General features: G+C 42.3%; 1 protein-coding gene across 2 annotated transcripts; it reads right to left on the bottom strand.

Annotated features, from left to right (window-relative positions):
- Positions 1-365: 365 nt before the first annotated feature.
- LOC112274120 (protein NO VEIN) lies at positions 366-12,873 on the bottom strand. Of its 2 annotated transcripts, XM_090245634.1 has the most exons (16): positions 12,064-12,759; positions 11,153-11,481; positions 10,588-10,833; positions 10,293-10,488; positions 10,071-10,190; positions 9,456-9,630; positions 7,661-9,123; positions 7,299-7,511; positions 6,491-7,078; positions 4,495-6,231; positions 4,225-4,337; positions 3,508-3,928; positions 2,981-3,319; positions 2,326-2,586; positions 1,424-2,080; positions 366-1,224 (listed from the first exon to the last, which is right to left on the bottom strand). In XM_090245634.1, the coding sequence occupies exons 1-16, from the start codon at positions 12,613-12,615 to the stop codon at positions 715-717; spliced, it is 7,920 nt and encodes a 2,639-aa protein (XP_090101760.1). In that variant the 5' UTR covers positions 12,616-12,759; the 3' UTR covers positions 366-714. The 2 variants fall into 2 exon arrangements, with proteins under 2 accessions (XP_090101760.1, XP_024359067.1); XM_024503299.3 differs by having other exon boundaries at positions 10,293-10,833; positions 12,064-12,873.
- Positions 12,874-13,401: the final 528 nt, after the last annotated feature.

Genomic DNA, 13,401 nt, shown 5'->3' on the forward strand with positions numbered 1-13,401 from the left:
CAATTAATACAACCATCAAGTCAATCGGTAACTCAAATATGTTTATTTTGGTTATAGGAAGAGTAAAGTTCTGAAAATAGTAAATTCAATGAATAACTTATCACCCACATGTATGCACGTCTTTGCTGATGAAACATTTTACGAAGAAAAAGTCCATAAAATGGAATGCACAGCCACGTCCATGGTTACAGAACAGAAAAAAGCATGATGGGTGCTCTAACTCTCAAGGGGATTGTTCAAGACACTCCTCTTAAAGTTGGTTCCAGATCGAACATTTCAGTTCATCACCCACTACATTCTATACTGCTATGTTCAGAAGAGAAGAATCAAATTCCCGTGGCTGCAAAGGCTTGAGAGATCATGAATTAATCAAATAGAGATAATTGAACCTGTACGCTCTTCTGAAATACAGGTAATAAAAATTGCAGTGTTCCTTAGAACAGACTTTCCTGTACCCAGAGAAAAATGTCGCGGTCATTCGAGAGAATGACGATGCCCAGTGATCCTGTGATCCTTGAACAACCCAAAGTCCAAGGATCCACATTTTGTGCCTCCTAACATTACCAGGGTTGGAAGCCACGATGAAGCCGATTATCCTAACGACTATTTTAAGACGATAGATGTTTTGTCCTAATAGGATTACCCAATCCATGTAATCCACTGTAATCTTCAACGAAGGGCCGTAGGAAATGCTTACAGAACTACTAAAAAAATTTAGCCTAACGTCACCTTATAATTTAAGTCAGCTACTTCAATCCTTTGCGGTGATGACGAGTTTGTCAATTGTAGAGATGTGGCGGTCGACGAGCCTGAAACATGACTAAATGGTAGAATAAGTGCTAGCTGGATGGTACGCTCCCGACAGAGCTTGACAGGATTGGAAAATCGGATTATCTGGAATGAACTCTCCGCATTGGGAAGGATTACACGGAGCACAGTGTACAAATCACCGTGGACCTCTGCAAACTCCCACTCACGGGCCGAAATCTCAAACCAATCCTTATCTTGCGAACGTGTGGTCTTAACCTCCACAAACTCCTGTTTTCCAGATTCATTTCGTACTATCATGTCGAAAGGAGCTCCAGTCTCCCCATCTTCATTCACCCACTTAACCTCCTTGGCACCATACTTTTTGATTAGGTACTGATATGCTACTTCCTCGCCTGAGCGCCCTGTAATCTGTTGCTGCTCGGTGCCAGTGCTCATTACAAGATTTTCCCTTGCCTGCACAAAACAAGATCACATCAGAAGCGGACTTCAAGAAACTATTCTACGTTTCATCTTCCCGCTTTGCCTTAACAACAAAAAATAAGTAATTAAAATTAAAAACGCATGAAGAACAACACATGCTAAATTCCGTCGGAATGTTAACTAACTCCGAAAGATACCTCAAGGTGTGCGTAAGGACTTTGAAATGTCATACCGTATTTTGCTGAACAGCTCGTCCATGAGAATCTGCTGATAAAGTCGATGACGTGAAACCGATTGAACGAGGGACTGCACCTTCATTTACCATCCCTGTCCCGGTTCCGTTACTATATCGAGTACTTGCATCTGGACTGGTGAACACCCCGCTTGAATGTATCTCTTCAGTCCGTGTTACTGCCGTTATCCGGTTCAACGTAGTACCAAATTCTGGTTCAACCACAATGGAAGACATCGCAGTCGACTTTACTGTAGGAAGAGGAACCCAAGACCGTGGTGGCCATCCACAATATGACTGATTGGGTTTTATCTTTACAGGTAGCCACTCTTCTACTTTCGCATGCCTTTCAAGATAAGTCTCAGCGCGTGATGGTCCTTTCACAGGTGATGCAATCGTTGCAGGGTTCGATTCTTCAAGCCTTTGTTTCATCCTCCATGGAGCGACTTCAGCAGGAAGGGGCTGAATACCTTGCGTATTGGCCATGTACAATTCCACCTCAGCCTCTTGAGACCCTAAAGAGGCCATCATCGTAATGAGGTGCAAAAAATTAGCCAACTGCTGGTTGACTTGGCCAGAAAAGAACAGGCGAGACAATTCCGTGTAAATCATGCAGTGGTCCTCGCAACGATCGGCAGCGACATATAGAGTATTTTCCTGGGCATCCGAGCGATTCTCTTAGAAAAATGTTGAGCACAGTTCAGGTCTAACGTGACGTAATTTTAAAATATCATTTCTAATACGGCGCTTATCGAGATTTTTCTAGAAGTTGTTTAGCAGGTGTTCAACCTGATGATGAAGAGAGGTAGAACAGATTAGAAGCCTGCCATGTCTCATATCCACCCTGTGTCTGCAGTCTATTCTAGAAAATGCATATTCAGTGATGCATGCAAAGGACCTACCTCAAGCAAACATCCGCATTGAGCTCGCCGAGACGAACGTATCTGACCAGACTGAAGGCTGTATTGAAAGTATAATTGGTCAACAACAAGACAACGCAGCTGCTTCAATAACTTTCTTTTAGGTTTGCCTTCTACGTGGTTGTAAACGTCAATGTGATGCTGCCTTATGTAGCGTTGAGCATAAGGAAGAGCCCAAGAAACCAAAGCTTCAACCTTTGCTGTATCATGTGACCCATACAGGATAACTTCACGTTTCACCGCCTGTAAGAACAAGTAATTAATTCTTTTAGAACAGTTTTTTTTCTAAATATTGAAAAAAAGTAGAGAAATATAGATAGACTGAAGGTATAAAAGAACTGCCCTTTCGATTTGCTTTTTTAAATGCCATTAAGATAAAAAAATCTCAGACAGATGTTCGTTCTTTCCAGATACGAGTTTATGACGAGAACGAACTGACTCAAAAAAAGATATTGCATTATCTCCATTTAATGATGCTGTATGTTGTAGCACCTATGAGAGGTCCAATACAGCTCAGCTACAAGTGCGATAAGCTGAGTGGCACAATGTTGAGCATTACAAACATAATCTTCGTCTGAAAATGAAAGTATTGACTTGTTGGACATATATTTATGTAATTGAAGTATCAGTGACCCACCTGAGATAGGAGCGGAATGCTCAAAGAGGCATAAAAACGCTGCACACGACTGCAACGTTCTTCAGCACTGTTGATGGAAGCCGATGCACCAGGCTGAGAGGTTTTTGTGCAAAGAAAATACAGTATTTCTGCGTTCTCGACGAATTCCTGTCCAATTTTCTCGTCGTCGCAGACACAGACAAATCCTACATCATTGCGAAGAGCCACCCATTGGTCGCTCATAGTGGGTAACACAGTGCAATCACTTTCTTGAAGATGAGCTTTCCAATCTTGCAGTTCTGCCTTCGTTACTCTGCCCGAATCAAGTTCGCCGCACAATGCAGCAAGAACCTCCAGTACCTATAACACCCCACATAACATTTATCCACCATGATACCTACAAACTAATATGCTTCGTATGTACACTAATTTCTACTGAACTAGTTCTTCGACCACAGCTGCCAATACACTAGCCCTAGTTTCAGAAAAATGAAGAGAGTAATCATTTATGAATAGTAGCATGTTATAAATATATCAAATTTAATTACCTCGTTCAAAACAGAAAAGGGCGAAGTGATAGCAGAGAATTGCTTCAAGATGCTAATGTAGCCATAAAATTCTGGTTTCTCTCTGACCAGACACTGCTCCACGAAAAAACTTCGCAATTCAGGGTAATATGTACTTAAAGCTTTTGCACTATTCCCACTGTGCTCTTTACGACCATGAGCTACAGCTGATCTCTTTTCACAAGATGACCCGTGAAGGGAGTGGAGCATACTGAGAGCACCTGTCGGGTCACTCCAAAATAATTTTTCCAAAGGTAAAAGACTTCCTTGCACTACTTCTTCGCGTGAACTGGTTGATGTAGAGGGGAAGAATATGGCGGGTTGTGACTTGAAGGTTGCCAGAACTTTCTTCGACTTAGCATGCTCGGCCAGAAATAGATAAAGTCGTGCCATTTGAGCGACACTGCAGCAGTCGTAAAATCACAGACTCAGCACAAATGTGAAGGCACACATAATCCCTCTCATCCTCAATATCTCACGATAGTTCACTTAAGATTCTTAGTTAACTTCGCAAACCCTCGAAAAGAGATGTACCACAATTGTGAAGACCTTCAAGCGTTCCAAACTACGTCTGTATAAAGGGGTGAACATTGAAACTCATATCAATCATTTACACAACGAAATAATCTTGTACTTGAGTAACCTAAAGCCTATATAATTTACCAATTAAATCTGCAAACAGTATTCAAAAACTCTCACCTAGCTTCAAGAACTTGATTACTTGAACCCCAGTGTTGAAGCAAAGAGAGACAATCATCCACTGTAACCTCAGTTCTAAGTCCCAATGTTTCTGTCAGGTGGACATTATGAATCTGCCGATGGAAAACCATGTTAAGTCAAAGCAGCTACTAAATGCATAACCCATATTAAAGAGCGCTCGAATTTATCACATATTACTCTATAAAGAATGATCAAGTTCATCAGTTACTAGCTCACATCATCTCAGCATTGCGGAGCTATCGAACGAACCTGAGTGCGTAGGTATGCAGCATGGTTGCCTAGAATTTTATTGACAGATTCACAACGCTGAAAAAGTGAAGCTGGTGTGTGCAACCGACTATCCAGGCTAGATTTCACCCACTTCAGCTTTCTCACTTGCAATACCCAAGATGCAAAAGTTAAACCTTGTTTAGCCTGCTTTTCATCCGATATGCGAAACGTTGCTCTACAACGTGAGGCGTAATTGCTTTGCCATAATTTGTCAAGGATGGAAAATATGGCAGAGCAACGTTTCGCTTTCTTGTGTACTTTCCGTGCTGATGTTTTGGTGGTAACTGTAGATATCAAATCCACAAGTTCAGGGGACTCCCAATCCTCAAGGACACAGCCTGTATCGTCCTTGTTAACACCTTCCCAAACCTCATCTTTCCAGAGACTAGCTGCTTTGTTTTTAATAATTTTCTTCACAGGGATAACTTGCACAAAATCTGTAACTCCTAACTCTGATAAGAACTTTCGCCAGCTTTCGACGTTCGGGGTGATTTGTCCCGGCAAAGCCAGCTGGAGATAGCTGTCGCTTACTTCGTTCCACTTCATCGAACATCCACTTAAGACATCTTGCGCATCAAACGGACTCCCCATTGATTTTCCAAAATGAATTGGCTCTTTTTCACCCATTCTGAAGACTCCATTGTTTGTGGAGATTAGAGCATTTTGTTTCAGTTGCTCAAATATCAGCGCTATTTCACCTGTACACTGGTTACAACTAGATCCCAAATGCCACTTGGCATAGCCTATGTATTGAAGCAGAAGAGATGTCTCTTTCGCCGTGCAATTTTCATCCGCCATGGCTGGTATGACATGGCTTTTCAACACATGGTGTGCTGATATGGGCCTGACTCCGAGTTGATGCAGCATAGAAATGACTTTTCCTGTCACATTAGGATCATCTGCAAGATCAACCTCAGAGGCACTAGTAGAATGAAAAAGAGTTGGGTGCACAGTTCGAAGCTCCGCATACAGCAATGGAAAACAACCAAGAGGCTTGATTGCACCATCTTGTAACTCTGCAGGATGATTAGCAAACCAGACTGGCCCATCCTTTATGGCTGTAAACGATCCGCTTGCTAAGGGAATGAACTGCATTGCTCGAAGTTCTTGGAACAATATACTCTCATTAGTAGAATCGGCAGAGGATGTGAACACCTCCTGCTCTTTTTGGAGGCAAGCATGCAATTCAATCAGCCAGTGTCGTATCCATTCAAGTCCCATACGACCCACTCCATCGCTCTTTTGTGAAACAGATTTCATCAATGCAACAAGTGTTTTCGAGCCATACTTTTGTACTCCCAAACTTCTTGCTAATGAATCAGAGATATCAACTTCCTTATCCAGATACTGAAGTCCCAAGTGCTCTTTCAAAAGAGCATCTGGTATCAGTTCGCGGGCTGTTTCACTCCATCTCATTAAAACAGCGCATGGAAATGACCAACTAGACTCTGATCCTTCGACAGGAAGGCATGGAATAGCTTGTAGTCTTGTATGAATCAAACGCGGTAAGACAGAGAAGAAGCCCAGCACCTCTCCTTCTAGAGGAACGAACTTCAGATAATTGCTTACAGCTGCCCCTCTGGTTCCAAGAGTGGGGAGAGTTTTGAATATCTCAGCCGCCTTTACAAACACCTCGGGAATTTCAGACCGTAGCCACTGGTTCCAGGCGCTGTCACTATCTACTTCCTCTCTTGATGAAGGTAGTAAAAAATCACACTGCAACACAAATACGAATTGAGATTGAGATGAGCAGATGGTTCGCAGTCGGAAATAAGCTGTAAAACATTGAATCAAAAAAGAATTCAGGGGCCTCTTAAAACAAGGAAAAGACAAGAACTTCACAACCAATTGACTGATTTGAAGTCCGCCAACTAAGGCGAGACAAATTACAGAAACCCCATTCCCTCTAAGAAAGCATTCAACATAGAAGATATACTTATTAAGAAAATTGTTCTAAAATATTTAGAAAAAGTACCTGTACAATAAACCGAAGACCATAAGATCTCAATGGAAGAAAAGCGAATACTTGTTGCTGCTCTGCAACGGCTTTGTAATTTCCATCAATAAGGTCTTCTAGAGGAAAAGCTAAAGCAATCTCGGTCTCCAGAATGTTTGGCCTTGGAACCCCAGCCAGGACTTGATGCCGAGCAACTAGCCAAGTTGCATGTCCTTTATCATGCACAACACGAACCAAGCCATTGGCTAGGTCCTCACGATGCATGAGCTTAGTTGCACTGACGACATCATTCTGAACAGCAATGCAACGCAAACGGTGCAAAAACAGTAAAAGTGATGGGTGAATATCATCAAATTTGGCTGCGAGTGACGCCATCCCTTTCCCATTGCTTATGGATGATTTTATTGGCAGGTCAATCCGTGTGTTCCAGCACACGACTTTCTCATGGGAGAAAACCTTTTTACCTACCAGCTCTAAAGTACCACTATATGATTTAGCACATTGTCTGGCTTCTATGATGGTGGGGAGAATAAATCCAAGATTGCTCTCAGTGATGTCGAATTTCACATTGAAGCCATTAGAGTGGATTTCAGGAGCATCAGTGACCTGCAAACAACACAATTTTGTTCGTGTAAGAAAAATAGTGTCCCACATGTTACGTTCTGGAAAAAGCTAATCTCAAGAATACTGAAATGCGCAGAAACAACCAGCAACCTCTAATAAGTAGACACGGAGTTCCCTCACTGCTTAGAAACCCAAATGGAACAATTGTAACAATTCTCAATCTAGAAGCAAGATTAGTCCACTACGTAGAAGCTTGTCATACCCGAAAGACGGATTTAAAACCGATGCCCTTGTGACCGATGTAACCAGTGCTGGATCCTGTTTTCGTGGAATTGCCCACATCACAAAGAGCACGTAAGTTAGCGGACGTGAAACCGACTTCATTGTTGAAAACCATAACGTGCCCAGATTGAACAACAAATACAAGAGCAGCCTCCACTCCAGGCGCATATGAGTTATCATCAGCATTTTGAACCTGCATCCCAAACAAAACATCGGTGAGTATATCCGTGAGTGAACACAACGCTTCAATAAAAAGTGAGCACAACAACAAACTTCAAGTCAGCCATAAATACAGCAACCATTGATGAATAAATAACCATTGGAAGGAGGACGGAGACAAACCAACTCAAGAACAAAATGAGAGTCCTGAGAATAAAGATCTTGAGAAAGACGATGTAGAGCACGTCCCATTCGTGCATGTTGCCTCGCAAGCAATTCCTGCTCTTGGACCTTAAGATCTTGCCCGATCCCAAACTCCTCACGCCTGATGAATTCCACGACATCATTGGCTCTTTGTCTAATGTCAAAATCAGGAGCCGATTGAGTTGAGCCTGAAAGCCCTGTCACAACTGCACTTGTGCTAGCCTGGTCATTTTCAATCCTCTCTACTGTAGAATCAGTTTCCATAACATCACTTTGACTTTGCACACTAGGCAATTGCTCATGGTTTCCGGAAATTGCAGGTGACCCTTCAGCACAAATGAGTTCAGACTCATTGAAAATCTTCGTCGAAGGCCATTGCAAGGCACTTTCTTGGTTCAGTTCCTCTCCACGCATCTCGTTGCTGGATATATCTTGAACAACAGCCCCTTCAGTCATAGAAGATTTGAAGACACAGGCCTTGAAGTTATTTATCCATTCTTCGATCCCGAAAGCAACACCCAGCTTGTGAAGCAAAAATCGATGTTCATCAATTTTGCAAGATTTGAGAAGAATTGAGGCAGAATACTCTACAGCTGATGAAAAAGCCGGCAAAAGAATTTTAGCTGCAAAAAACTGAAGCTCCTGTGGTACGACACATAGGATGTCCAGTAACAGCATTGCCACCCTGCTGTAATCTTCAGAATGAACTTCACTAGCAAACGAACGAGTCAACACAGTCAAGGCTTTTGTAGCATACGTCTTGAGGAGGGCTGATGGTGCATGGTTGATACCGCCATATAATGCTACAATGGACGTAAGCTGCACAGCAGCAGACTTTGAATCTCCACTAATCAGTGATGGAAGGAAGTTATCGGCAGTAGCTGTCCCATCAATTTTAAGGATTACCCCTGCATCTGTTACCAATGTGTAGATATTACCTTTAAAGCCCTCTCTCTCTAACCAGCTCAGAAAAGGCCCTAATGTAGGAGCAAAAATGGTATCCCACTGAGACCATAGGCTGAGGTTGACAAGCATGGGGGCATTAATCAAGGCCTGCAATGCGTCAGCATTGGTTTTGGCCCCTAAGGAACCCACTCTCAAACTAGAACTCATCTCACTGCTTAAAACAGACGAGTAAGACGAAGGGCCATCCTCCACCGCAGAAACCAATGCCCCTAAATACAAAATAGATGAGCTTGAGCATTCTGTTTTGCTACCATGATTGCACTCCCCCACCACTGATTCTAATGAGCCCCAACCTAAATCTTCGAATTTCTCGACATTAAAGTATTTACACAGTCTAGGGTCAAGGTCGTCGGATGTGCTACCGACACTGGATGCATGAATTGCTTGAGTAATAAAGGCTTGCACTCTATGCAAGGGAACTTTGGGAACGCTGCATGAACTACACTTGGTCACTGCTTCAGTGTTCAACTCGGATGCTGCAGACATGTGCAAGAATTTTACTTAGAAAGACGTCATTTCGCTTTGACTTGGTAAATAGACAGAGGCAAACTACACGATCATTGGAAAATCTAAACTTGCGAGACTGATTCGTTTACTTGCAGACGAGGAAAAATAAAGAACAGGCAGAAAATTAAAATAAAATAAACAAATAAGAAATCAAGGAGAAGGAAAGGAAAAGAAAAAAATACAGAAGCCTACGAGAATAAAGAGACGAACTGGAAGCTGATAGGAGTGCACGACGGCCGATCAGAGTCTTGCACATACATGACAAACAGCTTGGACGATATATGAAAAATGCCAATAGTACCTTCTATTTTATCCTTCACTGGTTTAGTGCCAGTTTGAACACTTGCATCGCAATCGACACTGATGGGCGCTGCAGTGGCAACAGTTTGAGCTGCGGCTTCTTCTTGTTGGTGCTCTTGCGTACTATTTTGTAACATATCACTGTTATCCCAAAGCCCCATCCTCACAGATATAACCTGCAGATCAGGAACGAGTCGATGTGCTAAGCTCCCTAATTAAGAAATGACAACACTTCTCTTCAAGACCACCAACCGTGCTAATATAGTGAAAAGAAATATCACAGAGACCATGAGACTGAAGTGATCTGAATTCATTGAACAAAATGCTCCAGATCCAGTCTGCACTGCCGCTGAATGTCATTGTAGGGACGTCCGCCTCATGGAAATCCAGAATGCATACAATTTGGATATTGCCAAAACCCCATAAACAAAAGTGTGGAATTTAGGGGCATATATCATGCAGCATTTCAGATTTCAAGTCCTCAAATTGGAAGTTGGACGAATATATAAGGACAAATAAAAGCACAGAGACTAGACACTTAACTCACGTTAACTAACTAACATGAATACATAGTATGAAAGGTAAAATACACAAGTTTCAAAGTCAAGGGGCAGACCGCGACGTAGAGCAAGCCAATCCCAAGCCTTGATTTCAGAAATTTGGTTAAATTCTTCTTCTTAGGAACCAAGGGAAAATCATTGTTTTGCCAGGGAGTGTCAACCAAATGCTTCATCACCTGCAGCAATACATCATTTCCCATAAATGAGTACACCAAATCTTGAAGAGTGAAGAGAAGTTTCGTGCAAGAACAACACGGACTAAATGACGGAATAGATACCTGCGAAACTGTACAATTCTTGCAAGCATCTTTCAGTATCCTCACGAAGTCCATCACCTCCGACCACGACATTTCATTAGCATCACGGTACTTATCATCAAGCTGTGCCTTCGTCTTCGTTTTTTCCTTTGCCCGCAGCCGCTCCTCAGCAGCTGAAGGGTAGGGGCAGGTGCGCGGTCCAGTCACAGTCCCCATCCTATCCGTACAATAGGGCAGATTATTCAATGATTCTTTCGCATTATTTGCGTTCTCTAATTGCTCAAATAGTTCCTTGATCTTAGCAATCTTAGCTGACCTTTCGTCACCGGTGGATGTCTTGCTTGGTCTATCTGTCTCTTCCTCATCATCCGAATCGAAATATATGTGGTTTCTCTTCCGCTTAAGGCCTTCCTTTAGAGAATTTTGCGATGAGAGAAAGTTGCTGACTTGTGACACAACACTAGACTTCTTCAAACCAGGAAGAGATTTCGCAAGCGCTTCCCAGTTTTTGATAAACTCCGTCTCTGCCCTCTTCGCACGCAACACAGCTCCTACATGTAACCTTCAAGCATTCATCCAAGCCCACAGTTTACACCCTTTTATAAATGAATTTTCAAGTAAACAGCTACTCTCAGATACTTATCAAATGAAGATACTCTACACACAAAAATAAGAATAAAGGTAAAAATAGGTCCTATCCAAAACACAATCTTTGCGAAAGCCGAACTATTACTTGGGGACAGCATTGTATTGGACATTACTCGCGAAGATGATCTCACAGATACTTAGCATAACGCTGGATTCAAACAAAGCCCACGTCAATGTTGCTGGAACTATTCGCTTGGACCACACAAAGCAATAGTTTTTCTCTGAAATCTTACCCGAGACTTTGAATGCGGACGCCAAGATGTAGCCTTGTAGGGGCTTTCTTTTTGTTTTGCAAATACGCCATGAACTCGTCCACCTCCACGCGCTTGTATTCAGCCTCACCAATAAAAGCGGAGAGATGCTGCATCACCTCCTCGGCGGTGATTGAAAGAACCTCATCCGGTGGAGAGAAATACCGAACTACCAAAGGATGAAGAAGTAGAGGACCTATACCCAGGTCTTCAAAATCAGACACTCCTTCTTCTTGCGTTAGTTCACAGCCCAAGTCATAAAGGGTAGTAATCCGCTTTGCAGCAATGTGAGAATGGATGATGGCATTGACCTGATATACAAAATGTGCCGGTAGTCAGAGTTACTGCAAGTTTAAGATTCATCAATTGCATCTCACATTCCACCTCTGGGAAAGACTATGTAGAGACAATCTCCAATACTAAGCCCCACTAAATAAGATTGCGACGATTGCAATATATAGACCATGAATAATCAACTAATCATTGTCCATAGACAGGTTAGCCAACGAAGGAACCAAGTCCGTGTAAATGTTAAATCTCGAAAACGACAACACATGCTGATACCAAAGACACACACACACACACACACACTTTAAAAAATAATAATAATAATAATAATAATAATAATGAAAAAGAAGAAGAAGAAGATCGATTCCGATGTGGGCAAAAGCATGCATAGCGAGACACTCAATAATCGACCAATCTCGCATCTCATTTGGATAGAATGTAAGCTACATTATTAACACGTGACCAATTCAGCAGTTCGGAAAAAATAATATCCTGAGAATACGAGTCCAAAGTCGAGTGAAGTAAGGTACTAATTGATCGAGAGGATACTTCAAGCGCAACTTAGTGCAAATTGAGCCAATGGGCTTGAAACCTGATAGGCTCACCTTGCCTTCGACAAGCGCCAATTTCCGCAGGCATGAAACATCTTGCATACGAAAGCCCAGCAATTCAAAAGACGAAACTCCTAGAGCAGACAGAGTGCCCTGGACAACCTTAGTCACAGAAATATGCTTCTCCTCTCTGACCAACTCCTCATACACCTGCCTCGCAGCTTTTTCTGCTTTCTGAACCATTTCTTCATTGTTACCGCCGTTCCTAGTCCCCTCTGGTCCTCGTCTCATTGCAAAACCTGCATCTCTTTCAGTCTCCCTAGGCAATGCTCCAATCCCCGCATTCCCTCGCACTGGTTGCTGCATTTGCATCATCTGAAGATTCCCTTGCTGCTGAAGCGGCACGCCCCAGGCAGCTCCTTGTGGAACGGGAGGACCTCCCCATTGCGAATACCTAGGGCCGCCGTTGGGCATCATCCCCATAACAGGCGGTGGTGGCAAGCTGAACGCTACTCCTGGATGTTGTGAAACACCCGGCGGAGGCGCTTCTGCATACATGAGCGCCCATCTCGGTGGGTGATGGGATCCACCTCCGGCATAACTCATTACAACCCGTTCTCTACCTCTCCCGTCAAGAAAAGATTCCTCGAACGAATTTATTAGAATACAGACTCGTCCCTTCCTCCCATAGCCTCAGCGTCTGCTCAAAACCTCACACCCTGCTTCCGACAAGTCAAATAAGACAGGTTCCACTGCTTGCAACCTTCATTTATTCCTTCAAAACGAGGTTCCAAGGCGCTCTTCCTCCACCTTCAAATTGATCCTAGACGGAATGGAGTAGAATCTGGAACAGGGACTGATACAGCAAATTGATGTAAACAGGGTTAGCTCCCATGCTGCGGTACTTCACCGACGACGTAACGAGCTAAAACCCTAATGTTTGAAGCGCCGCTGAGTTGAGTTGTTCCCTCCACTTTAACTTTGGACACTACTTTTACTTTTGAGGATCTGACATGTAGGATTCAATCATTTTTAATAATGTCTGGTCTTTTAAGTGATGCGACATCAGTTTGGAGCTGTCATGATAGTTAACATCAGCATGATATGTTATGTAGAATAATACTTTTTAGAAATAAATATAATTCAGTGTTAGAAAGAAATTAATATCTAATTAATTTCTATTTTTTATAAAAATGTAAAAATGATGAATTAAATGTCACACTGTTCATTGTGAATAAGCATTATTGGCTTGTTATACTTGTCTGTACTTATGTTTTTATTTGATTATATGTTAATATATGTATTTTAATTTGAGAAAAAATTAATGTTTGTATTTTGATTAATTTCTCATTAATTTACTCAAAATTTTATTTTGCAGTCGTATTTTAAGTA

This window comes from Physcomitrium patens, chromosome 21 (assembly GCF_059467195.1).
Source record: "Physcomitrium patens ecotype Gransden chromosome 21, ASM5946719v1, whole genome shotgun sequence".
Classification (NCBI taxonomy): Eukaryota; Viridiplantae; Streptophyta; class Bryopsida; order Funariales; family Funariaceae; genus Physcomitrium; species Physcomitrium patens.

What these genes read in the sequence shown, in the direction of transcription:
- LOC112274120 (XM_024503299.3), bottom strand. Translation starts at nt 12,615, where the DNA reads ATGAGTTATGCCGGAGGTGGATCCCATCACCCACCGAGATGGGCGCTC. An exon ending in GTTTTAAATCCGTCTTTCGG is followed by an intron (nt 7,079 to 7,298) that starts GTATGACAAGCT and finishes TGTTGTTTGCAG; the next exon opens with GTCACTGATGCTCCTGAAAT. An exon ending in AATGCGGATGTTTGCTTGAG is followed by an intron (nt 2,081 to 2,325) that starts GTAGGTCCTTTG and finishes TCGGATGCCCAG; the next exon opens with GAAAATACTCTATATGTCGC.